The 15,296-nt window shown below is 37.0% G+C and overlaps 1 protein-coding gene across 3 annotated transcripts in view; it reads left to right on the forward strand.

Annotated features, from left to right (window-relative positions):
• The window catches only part of LOC150091707 (uncharacterized), a 191,953-nt gene that overhangs the window by 48,109 nt on the left and 128,548 nt on the right, over positions 1-15,296 (forward strand). For all 3 annotated transcript variants that reach the window (XM_090376518.1, XM_090376511.1, XM_090376502.1), the window contains exon 3: positions 2,718-3,618. In XM_090376518.1, the coding sequence (XP_090232644.1) occupies positions 2,718-3,618 (901 nt within the window). The remainder of the gene's footprint in view (positions 1-2,717; positions 3,619-15,296) is intronic.

The raw sequence follows: 15,296 nt of genomic DNA on the forward strand, positions 1-15,296 counted from the left end.
CTGCCAGTAGTGGCTGGTTCAACAATTTCAGGAAACGTCACGCTTTCCATAATGTGAAATTATCAGGTGGAGCTGCGAGTGCAGATGAAGCAGCAGCAAAGGCATTTCCGCCGATACTGAAAAAACTAATTGAGGAAGAGGGCTATACACTGGACCAAATTTTCAACTTTGATGAAACTGGACTGTATTGGAAAAAAATGCCATCACGAACATATATCTCAAGAGAGGAAGCACGAGCTCCAGGCTTCAAGGCTGCTAAGGATAGGTTTACCGTTATGTTAGGAGCAAATGCAATTGGCGACTTGAAACTGAAGCCTGTTATTGTTTATCATGCAGCTAATCCACGAGCGTTAAAAGGGATCACAAGGACTACCCTGGGTGTTTACTTTAGGAACAGCAGAAGAGGATGGATGACAGGGCAGATCTTCACTGAACTTCTACTACATGTGTTTGAGGATGTGTTTCGAAGCTACTGCAAAAAGAAAAATTTGGATTTTAAGATTTTAATTATTTTGGACAATGCACCAAGTCACCCTCCAACCCTTGCTGAACTGTCACCAAACATCAAAATCCTGTTTTTACCGCCTAACACAACATCTCTTATCCAGCCACTTGACCAAGGAGTAATTGCTGTTTTTAAGCACTATTACACAAGACGGACATTTAAGATGCTGATAGCAGAAACAGAGGGCGAAAATACACCAACAGTTAAAGACTTCTGGAAGCGATTCAACATTAAGAATGCAATTTACATAATTGTGGAGGCTTGGAACGAAGTGACAAAAGAATGCTTACATGGTGTTTGGCGGCCACTTTTACCAGATTTTATTCGTGATTTTAAAGGCTTTGATCCTGTAAATGAGCTTCCTAAATTAAAAGCACATTGTGTTGCCCTCGCAAAGCAGGTTGGCTTTGAGGAATTGGAGGAAGATGATTTAGAAGAGTTGCTTCAGTCTCATGAAGAAGAACTTTCAACTGAAGAACTGCAACAACTTGTTGCTGGAGGGCAGGTGGAAGATGAGAAAGACGACGAAGTTGAATGCCTGAACACCACCATAAAACCGCTTTGTACTTCAGAGTTATCTTCAGTTTTAAATTCATTTGAGAAAAGTATGCAATGGCTAGAAGATAACGATTATAATGCAGAAAGAAGCAGAAGAGCACTTTATACAATTCGGTCTGCTTTGGAGCCATATAAGCAGCTGCTTTGCGAAAGGAGGAAGACTGCGAAACAACAGAAACTAGATGTCTTTTTTATGAAAACACCCAAGAAAAATACAGAAAATGAGCCGCAGCCCTCTAGTTCTGGTGTGACCACATTTCGTCCAAAGTCTTCATCGGCATCTCCTCCACCTCCCAATTCCGATAATGATGACAATCTGCCGCCACTTTCCCCATAATTACGCTGCTTCAACCCTTTCCCTCAAGCTGTCTTCATTTACTTTTAAGGTAAGAATCTAAATTCAAATGATTAAATTATTAATTTTACATTTTTCAACTGTAACTGTTTTATTACGATTATTTATTGTGTTTGGTAATGTTTTGGTTAAAAATGTGTGTCTAATCTTGGGTGGTCGGCACCTAACCCTATATTTTCCATAGGGCCTGTTGTTTATATTGCACGATTTTGCATTGCACGAGGATTTCTAGGAACGCAACTATCGTGTTATACGAGGACCGACTGTAGTATCTTTGTGTGTATAATTGATATTATTATTATTGTGTTAGTACTAATCTGTCATATAAATACCCAAGATATGTTTAGTTTAATAAAATCTTTTTAAAAATTCTTATGCTCTTTAATAGCATGTGGAGAAAGTTTGAGGGTGCCAAAAGCAGACATAGCACATTAAGTGTGAAAGTTTTCAACTTGCATAAGAACCATTGCTTCATAAACATGCCAAAGAAAAGCTTAGAAAAAAATGTTTATCTCCCAAAATATTGATGAAAAATAACCTCCAAAAAAAGCTCCCACTTAAAATTCTTTTCTACTTTTAGTGCTCTTTGAGGTCGATGCCTTCAAAAGTGATATAACAGAAGTTTACTATGTGTGTTTTGAAAATATTTATCTACATAATATATAAACAGAAATATATATACACATGAAATTTTTAAATTTTGCACCTTTAATGATTTTATAAACTGGAAAAGACATACTTTTGTATTTATATTTTGTCTAATTTTTTTTAGCAGAATTCTTAAATTTTCTAATTCTTCATTAAAAATTAAATTACATATAATAATTAATGCAATCCATGGAAGGTTAAGCTTTGGTATACAGCAAGAACATTTCAAAAAGATCAAACTTTTCCTAGAAATAAAGAAATTTGAGCACCTGTCAGGTACTGTGCAACAGTGTTTATTATGATTCAGGTTTGAGTTTGATTGTCAGTTTCATATTTGTGGACTCAACAAAGGGGAGCAGTGCTCTCTGGCTGTGCTTGCCATTCCTACCTATTACAGTAGGAAAACACTGACAAGCAAAGTTAGTCAGAGGGCCACATATGGCTGTGGAATGGGGATCTCTATATTAAGTAACTTATAAAGAAAAAAGGATTTCTTATCAAGATTAAAATATATTACTGTTACTAATAATATATATATTTTTTCCCTTTAGACTTAAATTTTGGGAATATTTAAAATTTCATGTCATTACAAGTCTGTATTTTGGTTTAAAATGTCAAATAATTATCTGAAAGACAATTTTGTTATTATAGGTTTCCAACAAAGCCTTTCTGGAAGTGAGACAGATATTTCTACATCAACTGAGAATCTTACAGCTGAAGAAAAGAATGTTCTTCGTCATTGTGTACGACAAGAACCGCAGGGTGAAGAAACGTTAGCAGACGATATTGATGCTACCTTATCTAATACACTAATAATTCACAATAATAGTTCTATTGATGGATTCACATCTCCATTTTATAGTCAAAGTAATTATGCCAATAAAAATGGAAATGCCAACAGTGATGTTACTCAAGATGTAGGGCTCGCTGAAAATAGTGAAAACGGACCAAATAATCTGAACACACTAGTGAGAACTAATATGAACAGAAGTAATTCCCCTAAAGGAGGAGGAAGTGTCCCTCCTTCTCCAAAGACTTCTTCAAGGCGAGCTCATTTTCCTGGTTTGTACAGCCCAAGTGTCCAGTCTATGCTTCAGCAGTTTCCACTCAGTGATGTGTCTAACATTGATAATTCATCTGTATCTCAGTTTGTTAGTTCTAGAAATAACAGTTTATTTGGCCAGCAGATAGGTTCCTTTCCCGAGCACTCAGTTCAAGAAATTACAGAAATACCAAAACATTATTTAGATCAGTCAGAAGTTTTAAAACATCTTGCAAAGGAAATGCATCATAGGCAATTTCCACTTGACTTGAACAACTTGCCTCCTCCACCACAGTATCCAAAGTGGAGGTTGCCAGAGTATCATAAGGGACAGGATTTTGAAATTAATAGTGGAAACAGAGGTCTTGGAATGGGAGTTAGTGGGACCAATATTTCCAGAGATAAAGGAGTTGACAGGCTGTCTATATCGCGTTCCCATCCAGATCTTACACTTGTTGGTCTTAATAGCAAGTTAGAGAATGGAGGAATCAAGTTAAATCTAAATCAGAGGTAATATTTGCTAATTAGTTTCTTTACTTAACTTTTTATTTCCCTTTTATATTATACTTTGCAAAAGAACACGTGGTCAAGAAAAACTGGCACAAAAGGTTAAAATAATTTTCCTGTTTTGTTGCACTTCATAGACTTAATGTCAGTTTTCTTAGGACTACACTTATTTTTAAAAGAACTTCTCTAGACCTTTATAAGCCCTTTCTTGAGATGCAAAATGTGTAATTTTAGCCTCTGTAGTGTTATCTAAGTGAGTAAAGAATCTCTGATGAGGAAATTATGAAAAACTGTTGTTCAAAATAACATAGAGTGCGCAACTATTTATAATTAGTTAGCAAATATAATACTTTTTTAGTATTTCTGTTTCAGCATGTTGCACTAAATATGATCTGTTGGGAATTCAAATTTTGAAATTAAATGAAATTGCTTATATTTATTATCAGTTTAACTAGGAAGCAAGTTTTTTGTGGAGTAATCATGAGATGAACAATTATAAAAGTTATCAGTCTTTGTGTAAAACTAAATATCTGTACAAATTTGGAAATACACTAAAGGATATGGAAACTAGAACACCATAAAACAGTGATCCAATTTTGACCAAAGTTGGTGATAAGAAGTATTACAAGAATAAAGATTATAATAAGTTTTACTTGAGATATCAATGAATAATGTTTATGTTGTTGAAAATTAATATTGGGATTGAACTTGCATGCTTGAATGTAAGCATGACTCTGGCATGCATTTGTTCAAAGAAGTGCTGGAATGTTATCTTGTATGTCATTCCATGCTGGTTTCCACTTGAGCTCAGAGTTCAGGAATTGTAAGTGCGGGTATTGAATTTGAGATCAAGCACCTTCCAAGGCATATTTGATTTGAGATAGATTTGGAGATCTCGCAGGCCATGGGAGTACATTAATGTCTTAAAGAGCAAGTCTGATAATGGCCTTCGCATTCAGTGTGTGGATGGCTGTCATCTGTTAGAACATTGCATTATTCATATTTGCTGAAAACAGGATGACCACTGGGTTTATAACATTTTCAACAAAATAATGGATTTTCATACTTCCACAAATATGATAGTTGTTTTCACATCATACTCAATGGTTCCTCCAACTATTACCCTAGAAGTTTGCAATGGGTGTCTCTCTGTTGCTGTCTCTGAGTGTTCTGTCGCTGTCCCTCTCCCAGGCATCTTTTGACCCTCATTTGTCCATCATTCACACAGAGGCTGAAGTGGAACCAAATATGGAGGATGCGGAAAGGTCAGGGAATGACCACCGCATATCCCCGGAGCAATATGGCCTTAGTTGCTAATGCTCCTAAAAAAAAAAAAAAAACCTGAAATGGATCACCACTAAATACTATTCTAGCTTCAAGTCAACCCATGCATTATGCCACTGAAGACATTTGTGATGATGAATAGGACTAAAAGGCAAACAGTTCAGTGAGACTCGAGATCACAGCCCTGCTTACAGTTGATGATTGTGCTAGGGATCACACATGACATAACACTCTTAATCTAAGCAGAAGTGGCTGACCTAAAATGCAATGCCAGTCATGTCTTTCTGTTATGTCCAACATTGATGAACTGTAGCAGTATTGTGGAATGACATTTTACCCTCTCATAGGTGTTGACTATCTTGCCCACCTTCAAAGTCAGGCAGTTGGACGTATGGAGTGATGTCTTCTCTGCATTATTCTAGGAATACAATACAATACATTTTAATCGAACTTTTGAAAATTAATTTTTTATGTAAAAAATGTATACAATAGTGCATTAAAGTAGTGGTCCATAAACTTCAGGAAGATGATTCAGTAGACTAAGGGTCACAGTTCCTTTCTCCCTTTTTTTTTGGATCCTTGCTATTTGTATTAGTTGTTCAGTTACACTTAAATTACTGTGTGTGCGCGCGTGCATGCATGTGCATAGACTGTTCAGTCAAAACATTTATCATTTCCTCCTGTATTTTAGCAATTGGCTGTTCTTCCCCACCTGGTGGCAAGAGTTGTGGTGAGAACTAGAAAATGTGATACTGCAGGTTCATTGTATGTAGTCTAAAGGCTGCCGTAGCTGAGTGGTCAGGTGCGCGCGGGTGCATAAGCACACATGCCTTGAGTGACCCGGGTTCAAGCCCGTAACTGCTGAATACGGTGCTGTTTCTTGTATTCTCTCTACTTTGTGAACTCCTCTGACCGTGTAGTTGTCCCCGGAGTATAAACAGAAAATTTATTTATTTATTTATATGAAGTACTTGATCAACATGGGTAAGGGATGTGATCTGATGGACTTTGAAAATGAATGATTTTTAGGTACCAGTTGAAGGATGGCAGTATTACAGAAACCATGAATCTTCTGGGCTGTTCACTGAGTACTATAGCTAGGTGTTCTAAGAGAGGATCAGTGGTGGATGCAGCAGTTGCCAAGCCAGTGCTGGATGGCCACACTTTAGCAATGGTTGTGATGAACATAGGCTGTCCTGCCTTGTGGAAGCCAACAGACGGAAAATGGTGTGAATATCTGACCACGGATTTTTACCAATTACCGATTTTTACCACGGACTGTCCAACAAACCCTTCTTGTATGTGTGTGCCTCTGAAGTAGACACCGTGTCAAAGTACCCATGCTTGCAGCCACCCATCACCAATGATGCCTAAAGTTTGCATACAAATGGAGTTTCTGGACCATTGATGACTGGGCAAAAATTACCTTTTCCGACGAATCACATTTCTTACTATACAGTAGATGGAGGATATAGCAACAAAGTACAGAGAGGAATCACTCCATTGTCCTGGTCCAATGGAAATAGTCATTTGACGTCACTGTTTCAGTATAGTGGATGTTTTCCTGGGAATCACTTGGAACCCTCATATCCTTGGACTGCAGCCTGAAAGCTAAACAATTTCCTATCCATTGTGGCTGAATAATGGATGGTTTACAATTAATAACCCCTTAATGGTGACTGTCTTCCTGGATGGCACCCATGTGTTACAGCTGAATGATGTGCCTTGCCACATTGCCAGTATTGTTTGAGAGTGGTTCACCAGATGTAAAAGTTACCACCTTGGCAGCTAAATTCTCTGGATTTGTAATCCCAGAGATGTTCCATGGAACATCTCTGGCATTTAGATTCTTCACCATGGACTCTTGTAGATTTGTGGAATGCAATCCTGGCACCATGGTACAGCATACCTCCTGCAATGTTCAGAGGCCTTATAGATTCCATTCAAAGTTTCTGAAAAGAGTCAGTGAAGGCATCCAAAGAGACATGTTCAGTTCAGCATTTATGTCTATCTTTATGTCCTCAACATCCTGAAATCTCTTTCCTTGAGGGCAGTTTTCACCTTGGGGAAAGAGGAAGAAGTCTGCGTGCTAGATCAGAAGAGTAGGGAGGATGATTGATCTGTAAAATGCCATGTTTTGTCAAAAAATGTCTTCGCAACAAGTGCAGAATGGGCAGGGGCATTGTCATGCAGCAAGAACTAGCTGCCCTACTTCTGAAATTCGCCTCACCTGGAAAATGTGTGTCAGTAGTCTTTGAAGCACCTTTACATAGAATGCAGCATTTTCTCTCTCTCTCTCTCTCTCTCTCTCTCTCTCTCTCTCTCTCTCTCTCTTTCCCCCCCCCCCTCAGTAGAGATTCCTTGTGAATCACACCCTATTTGTCAAAAAACATAAGCATCGTCTTCGTCCTGGACTTCTGAATTGAAACATTTTGGGCTTTGGTAATGATTTGAAGTCTGATATTTCATCTCTGTGTTGTACTGACACACCCAACACTTATCTCCAGTGACAGTACAGTTGAGGAAATTAGGATTTTCCTGACGAGTCTGGATGAAGTCTTTGCATGATGACACTCTTTGTTGCTTCTGCTCATCCGTGGGGCTGTGTGGCACAAACCTTCCTTTTCCCTAAATCTTCATGCAGAATTTTAAAAATCATATCCTCATGTCTAACTTGCCAGCCATCCTTCTTAGGATCAGTTGATGATCTCTTGTTACAATTTCCTGAACTTTCATAGCTCTGTCCTCATTTCTCATTTATACTCCAACATGACCACCAGGTCAGAGAAGTTTACAATTAATTATCAATACAAACATTAATCATATTTTGCAGTCATGGGCTTGAACCCCAGTCTGCTCAAAGAGCACATGCTACTGCGCTCTCACTTCTGACCACTCAAGGTTGGCAGATGCCTGCTTCTTGGATCATCACGAACATCCTCACAACCATCTTTGAATCGCTTATACCATTCGAACACACTGGTATGACTTAAAGTTTCATTACCATAAACAATTTTTAACATTTCACATGTTCACACAAAATTTGATATTCATTTGTTGCACCATTGCAAAATCGTGACATGAAATATTAATGCTACTAACGAACTGGTTGTTACTTGTAACCTCTCAGCCTACTAGACAATCTCTAACCATCTGTTAGAGGATTGAACTACAACATTCCAATTAGTGTTTATTTTCAAACTCTTTAAACATGGTCACAACAGCACCAGTCTGGGAACTTTGTTGCCACACCTCATAAAATGACAAGAAACACTTCAGTGCCTTATTTGTGAAATGGGGATAATATGGAACCAAAAATCTGCCAGATTATGTTGTATGAAATAGAATGTCAAAGATATGTCACTTTCTCAAGTGAAGGGTTTTTTATTAAGATATGTCAAATCTTTCTCAAGTGAAGGGTTTTTTATTAAGCATTGAAAGATTTGCAGCAAAAAAAAAAATAAATATATATATATACAAAGTGTATATATATATATATATTGAAATGATTAATATTAACAGCTATACTGATTTTTTTGTCATATCTTCACAAGATTTTATCACTGCCCTGCACAATGTGGCATTCTGGTAGTTAAGTGGCTAATAGTGTCTTGATCAACATTATTCCAAGCGATCTGCAAGGTTTCCCATAAATTTTGTGAAGATGGGCAGGCTTATAAGGCTGGTCTAGTAGACAGATCTAGCTCAACTGATAATCCTTTTCTTTGTAACCAATGTAAGGAGTATACCTATCTCAAATTAGATTTTGGTGCATTACAAGAAGAATCTGAGTCACTGAATAAACAACTGCTTGCCCTAGAAACAAATGTAACTGGCAGCTTTTCAGAGACTGAAGTATCTCACGACCTGCCAAGTGATTCACCTCTGATTCGGGTCCCAGAAAAGCATAGTCGACTAAGGTAAAGAAAGCCAACACGAGAACCACGGGAAACGTCAGCTAAGTTACCCGGAAAATTAGTTTCCCGATACTGCACTCTAGTGCTGCTCGCTTGGTAAACAGATGATAGGTGTTATTGGTCTGGAGCAGAAGTCGAGAATGATATATTGATTGACAGGTAGGCATGGCAAACAATGAAATGATTGGTGGTGGGCGTGACGGATGACAAGCTACTGTGTAGTCGTTGGTTGGCATTATGATGTGTATTTATGAGTAAAGAACGGTGCATAATTAGTTTTGTAATGAACAGTAAACAGGTAATTGTAGCGATGAATCTTTTAAAGATGGAAGAAATTTGTAAGGAAAATAAAACATTGCTTGGCACCTCCGTAGCCAGGTGGGCAGGAGCAGCAGTGCATAGTACACGCTTCTTGATTAGACTGGGGTTCAAGCCCGTGACCACCAAATACGGAGGATGCGGAAAGGTCAGGGAATGACCACCGCATATCCCCGGAGCAATATGGCCTTAATTGCTAATGCTCCTAAAAACCAAATAACAAACAGCAGCAACAAAACGTCGCTTGATTTTTTTTTTTGATGAAAACTAAATTCATAAGACCGAAATTGTACTGTTTTAAGTGCAATGATTATTTTAAACTAATTGAATCACGAACAGGGTCATGTGGAAAGTTCTGGTATTGTAAAAAATGTTCTGCACAAGTTTCTTTATTAAAACATAGTTTTATAGAAAATACAAAACTTCCATTAAAAAAGATGGCGTATATTATATACTTTTGGTCAACGTGCACGCCAGTAACTACAACAGCATTCCATCTGGAGATTTTGAAAGTAACAACAATTAAGTTTTATAAGAAACTAAGGGATATTTGTGAATTGCAGTTGTTAAAAAACCCATTAAGTTGGGTAGATCGGGGAAAACTGTAGAAGCAGACGAAACTGTATTGGTAAAACCAAAACATCACAGAAGATGAAAATTTAACTGCTAAGAAGAAATGGGTGTTTGGAGTATTTGAAAGAGAATCAAAATTCGTCTTCATGAAATTCATAAAAAATCAGAAAAAAAAAACCTCTTTTACGCATTATTAGAAAAGTAGTGAAGAAAAATACTACCATCATAACAGATGAATGGTGTGGATATAGGCATATTACAGCCTTAGGAAGAGGAACATTTTTAGCTCCACATGCAGGAACACATACGAATAACATGGAAGCCCAGTGGAAGAGACTAAAAAGTGTGACTAAAAGATGAAATGACAGCTGTAAAGATATGTTAACAGGTCACGCGAAGGAATATATGTGGTGTCAAATTTATGGGAAAAATCATGAAGATACTTTTCAGAATATTATTAATCAAATTTCAAATTATTGAGGTCCAACCATATGATTTGTATTCATGAAATTTTTTTCTGAAAAAGTTCCATTCCATTCATTTTTATGTTCTTCATTTTTTTCTCATTATTAAAAGCAGATTTTTGGAGTTTATGAGTGTTTTTACTACATTATTGATTTAGGTTTGGTTACAAAAAAAAGGAAATGATTTCTTTATTTTTTGTTATATTTCATAATCCGATCTTAAATGGTGGGTAAGGAAATAATAGAAAAGGTTTCCTTATACAGTCCATTCCGGTTATTTGGGACACATCAGAACTAGTGCATTTTGGCCCGATTAAGCGGCTGCCCCAATTATCCGAATTTTCACTTAAATAGTTAAAAATACAATGTCCCCACCCCTTTACAATTGGTTCGCTGTACAATCAACTCATGTTATGATGAACTCAACGTAGTAAAGTACTGTTCGCTATATGATGTGCAGTAAGCACAGGTCATTGTGATAGCGTTTGTGAATTGAATTTTAATTCTATTAAAAGCGATTCTAATTAGCGAAAATAGGAAGAATATTATCCACAGGCTATAAAAGCAAAGGTATATTAAGCACAAATTTTACCCTTTATTACCTTACTTACCAATTAAAAAATTAAATGATACGTGATAATCGGAATAATTAATATGTACTGTAATATGTACGTACTAATTAGTTGACATTTCTGTTCGCCGACATTTGTGGGTGGGGTTTAAAATTAAGTAAAAAGATAAGCAATCAATAACAAAGAACACGGCACACACAAACTGCAAGTAACACTATACGCACAAGTGAGAACGGAGTAATGAGTTACAAAGCTTTAAAAATAGGTATGAAGAGAAGAGCTGAAAATTAATTTTTTTATATGATTGAAGATTTCATGGAAGTGTAAACATATTTCACCATAATAACTCACAGAATTCCAGCTGTTGGTATTATCGCAAATTCAGTAAGATCGACTTTACTGTCCGTTTATGATAGATCTCACTAACAAAAAAGCTCAATAAACAGGTGACTGCTAATTGTTTTATGGTTGTGACCGCCAGAATTTCGACCGAACCATGTGGTACCATCGGAGACAATCGTAGGGTAATCTCCAGTGCTGCGGTCTCCTGCCCTGATTAAATGGCATGCTGTCCCAATTAAGTGAAGTAAACCCTGGCTATTTTCTCGATTTGTTTCTGTTTTTAAAGATTTGCCCCAAATAAATGGCTGCTCCGATTAATCGGTGGCCCAAATAACCGGAATCCACTGTATTTCCTGATCTAACCTTAATTTAGATCAAAATATTCTTTATTTCGAAAAAGGAAAATATTCTTTATATATATATATATAGTGAATATATATATATATATATTCACTATATATATGTTTTTTCCTATGTTAAGTTTTTTTAACATTAAGAATAGCTATTGAGGTATTGATATGATACATGTGTATCTGTGCAAGTGTCTTTAAAAATACAGTAATAAAAAAATTAATATTTTGCTAATAAACAATTTATGCACTAGTCCACCCATGATTCTAAAGAAAAAGGTCATGTTACCCCCCCCATTTCAGGAGGGGTTCAAGATCCCATGGGATTCAAGTGGAGGTAACCTGACCTTTTTTCACCATTATGGAAAGCATTCATTAGAGCATGTGTGATTAGGGCAAGTTACCATTGAGGCAAGTGACCATTAGTCCGTCTGAGATTAGGGCAAGTGATACTAAACCGATATCATCGTCTGTTTTGTTCACGCACCAATCAGTACATCATTTGGCATGCCTACCTCTCAATCAATATATCGTTCTCAACCCCTGCTCCAGACTGATAACACGTACCGTCTGTTTACCGAGCAAGCAGCGCTAGAGTGCGGTATTGGGAAACTAATTTTCTGGGTAAGTTATTTCCTGTGATTCTTGTGTTGGCTTTCTTTACATTTGCCAAATAGTTGAGTGCAGACTGCTCTGGTCAAAGATGATCTAGTTTTATTGGGAGGCTCTATTGTCAGGGAAATGGGTAACATTTTTTGTAATAAAGATAGGTGGTCCATAACCAGAGTGTGTTTGCCAGGAGCATTTGATAATGATGCTACCAACAGATTGTCAGATTTTAAGGAAAGTAAAGACAGCATTATTATTCATGTGGAGACTAACAATATTAAACGTACACAACCTGACCATCTGTTGGATAAATATAGGACTGTGCTGAAAAAATGCCATGAGTTAGGTCAGAATGTGTGTGTCTGCAATTCTGTCCAGGCACAATAGGAGGGATTATATACTTGAAAGCCTTGTGAATTAAAGCAAGACTTGAAGGAATCTGCAAGTCTCTGGGGGGGGGGGCGGATTTTGTCAGCATGACCTGCATTTGTACGTAAAAGTAATCTATTTTGTAGAGATGGTATTCATTTGAACAAAGGTGGGATAAGGAGTTTAGCCAGTATCATTAAGGATACCTACTGGTTCAGGCAAACTGCTAGTTAGAGGGTCGAAGCAATTTAGATCCGCATTTATCTGATGATATGGGTATTGCTTGCACTCACCTCGAGAATTCTTGTTTGTTGCCCACATCACCCGATGTTGGTAAGATGTTCTGAAGGTAGAAATGCTTCCAATGAGGAGGAAGATAAAACTTGACATACAACTCTAAATAACTTCAAGGGATGTGTCAGGGTAATTAATATATTATAGAAAATTACTTAGTCTTAATTGTGTCTACAGTAATATCAGGAGTGTTGTCAATAAAATGGCTGAATTTGAACTCCTGGTTAGGACAACTAATGCTCGTATAATAGTGCTAAGAGAAATGTGGTGTCACCTGGAAATTGAAGATGACAAATTTCACTACGGTATATATAATGTATTTAGGGAAGATACAAGGTGTGGAAGGGGTCATACTTCTTATATCCAAAGCAGCCCGATTACAAAAAGGGCTTTTGTTGAGTCTGAAGTTACATCTGCCAGCATAGAGTCTGTGTTGGGAAAGTTAAAACTCTGCTTCAGTTGGAAGCAGAGTTATAATGGGAGTAGGAGTAATTTACAGACCAGCAGTGTGACAAGTCTCTACATATAGATGGAATGGGAAAGTAAACATGAATGTCTTATTATGAGTGACTTTAATCTGCTTCAGATTGTGGAATAAGTGGGAGGGAAATTCACTATGGAAAAAATTTTTTTAAAACAAACTAGATGATTATTATTTGTACCAGCATGTTAGAGAAAGGGATGAGAATATTCTTGACATCATCATTACTAACATTAATAACTTTAAACTAACTTTAAATAACATTAATAAATTCAGAGAAGTAGACAAATTCTTGGAGATTACATATGGGTGATCTGTGTGGGTTTTTTTTTTTTTTTTTTTTTTGCTGATGCTATATAAGCTTGCTGTCTTGCATCATTTGCTATTTCTTCTACTAACGAATCAGATGATGTCACAGGGCTTAAGGTACAGGAATCGTCAGGAAGTAATTATGCAATCATAAGTTGGAAGACATTGCAGTAGTTGAATATAAAGGCATGGGTTTTAACTTCAGAAGAGGGTTACTTTGACAGTTCAAAACTATATAGCATCTATGAATTGCTGATGGGGGGGTGCAAATACATTTGAATTATGGAATACTTTTAAAGCAAAAATCACAGAAACCATCACTGCATATATACCATTACGAAAATATTGTGGTACCAGGAGTATGTCAAAATGGATGACCGTGGAGCTGCTGGCCAGTCAAATAGAGCAGAAAAAAATAGCATGGGATAGTTATGCTGCGATGAAAAATACTGAGACATACTACAACAGGTACAAGTTGATCTGTAATAGTGCCACCTCCGTCCATCGGTATAGCACTTCCTCCGATGGACGTCTTATTGGTGCACTATGCACTAGACCAGTGGTTCCCAACTGGTGGTTCATGAACCCCTGGGGGTTCACACTAAAAGTTCTGTAATGGTGTCTGCTTAGATTTACATAGGTATATTAATTGTAAACTACAAAATATAACTAATAAAAAACAATAAACTAAAATTAAATAAAAAGTAAAGAATTGCCAAAGAAAGAAACCACATCTCCCATAATTCCTTATAATTACTTTGCTATCTTACAGTATATCAGGTTAAATAAATATGTTTTCCATACTAAATTTTTTTTAATTCTCAAGGATCATTGTTATGTATAGGTTAGGTACTTTTTTTTTTTTAGAACCTATAATACTTTGTACCGTGCATGGGTTGAAAGAAGATACTTGTTAACATTAGACTCGAACTTCTGTAGATTGTAATTTTCAGGAAATACTATAAAGGAAGGTTATTCAAGAAAACAGAAGTTGAATGAATAAATAAGGAAAGAAAAGTTGGTTCTATAGGATTGAAGTTGGACAGTAAAATGATATTGACTGGTTGCAGCAAATGTTGGACTTTGAAAGACAGAGCAGGAATTATAGAGCCAATTCAGAAGAACAGTGCCCATGCAAGTGTCTATAGAAAAGGCATGCAGCAGAAACAGAAAGTCTATAAGACGGAGAATGGAGAGACTTTGTTACAGATGAGACCTTAATTAACCTAACTGCCTTCTTTGGAATGTAGTAGTAGTAGTAGTGGCACTTGATGCAAGAAAGCAAGTGTAGGAGCATATGCAGCATCAGCCAAAAAAAAAAAAAAAAAAAAAAAATCACACCATACCCTCCAATTGCCTGTCCAGTTCCTCCTTAAATTTATTTAACCTATCAACTTCCACAACGACAGATGGAAGTTTGTTTCAGCAATTAACCACCCGCTGGCTAAAGGCAAATTTCCGCACATCTATTCTACATCTATCCTTTCTTAATTTGAACTTATGTCCCCGTAGGTTCGTATTCTGAACAAGTGGGAGGATCCCATCAGAATTCAGCGTGCTCAACCCATTCAAGGCCTTATAGATCTCAATCAGATCACCGCGCAGGTGCCTAGTCTCCAGCCACTGCAATTTGCAGAACTTAAGCCTCTCTTGGTAAGAGGATCCCTTCATTCCCCTCACCAATCGTGTTGCTCTTCTCTGTACACGCTCAAGCAAATCTACATCCTTCCTAAAATGAGGCCTCCAGACCTGTACGCAGTACTCAAGGCGTGGCCTGACCATTGCCTTATACAGAGGGA

The sequence above is a fragment of the Mastigoproctus giganteus genome, chromosome 1 (genome assembly GCF_048544385.1).
Source record: "Mastigoproctus giganteus isolate SK-2022 chromosome 1, ASM4854438v1, whole genome shotgun sequence".
Classification (NCBI taxonomy): Eukaryota; Metazoa; Arthropoda; class Arachnida; order Uropygi; family Thelyphonidae; genus Mastigoproctus; species Mastigoproctus giganteus.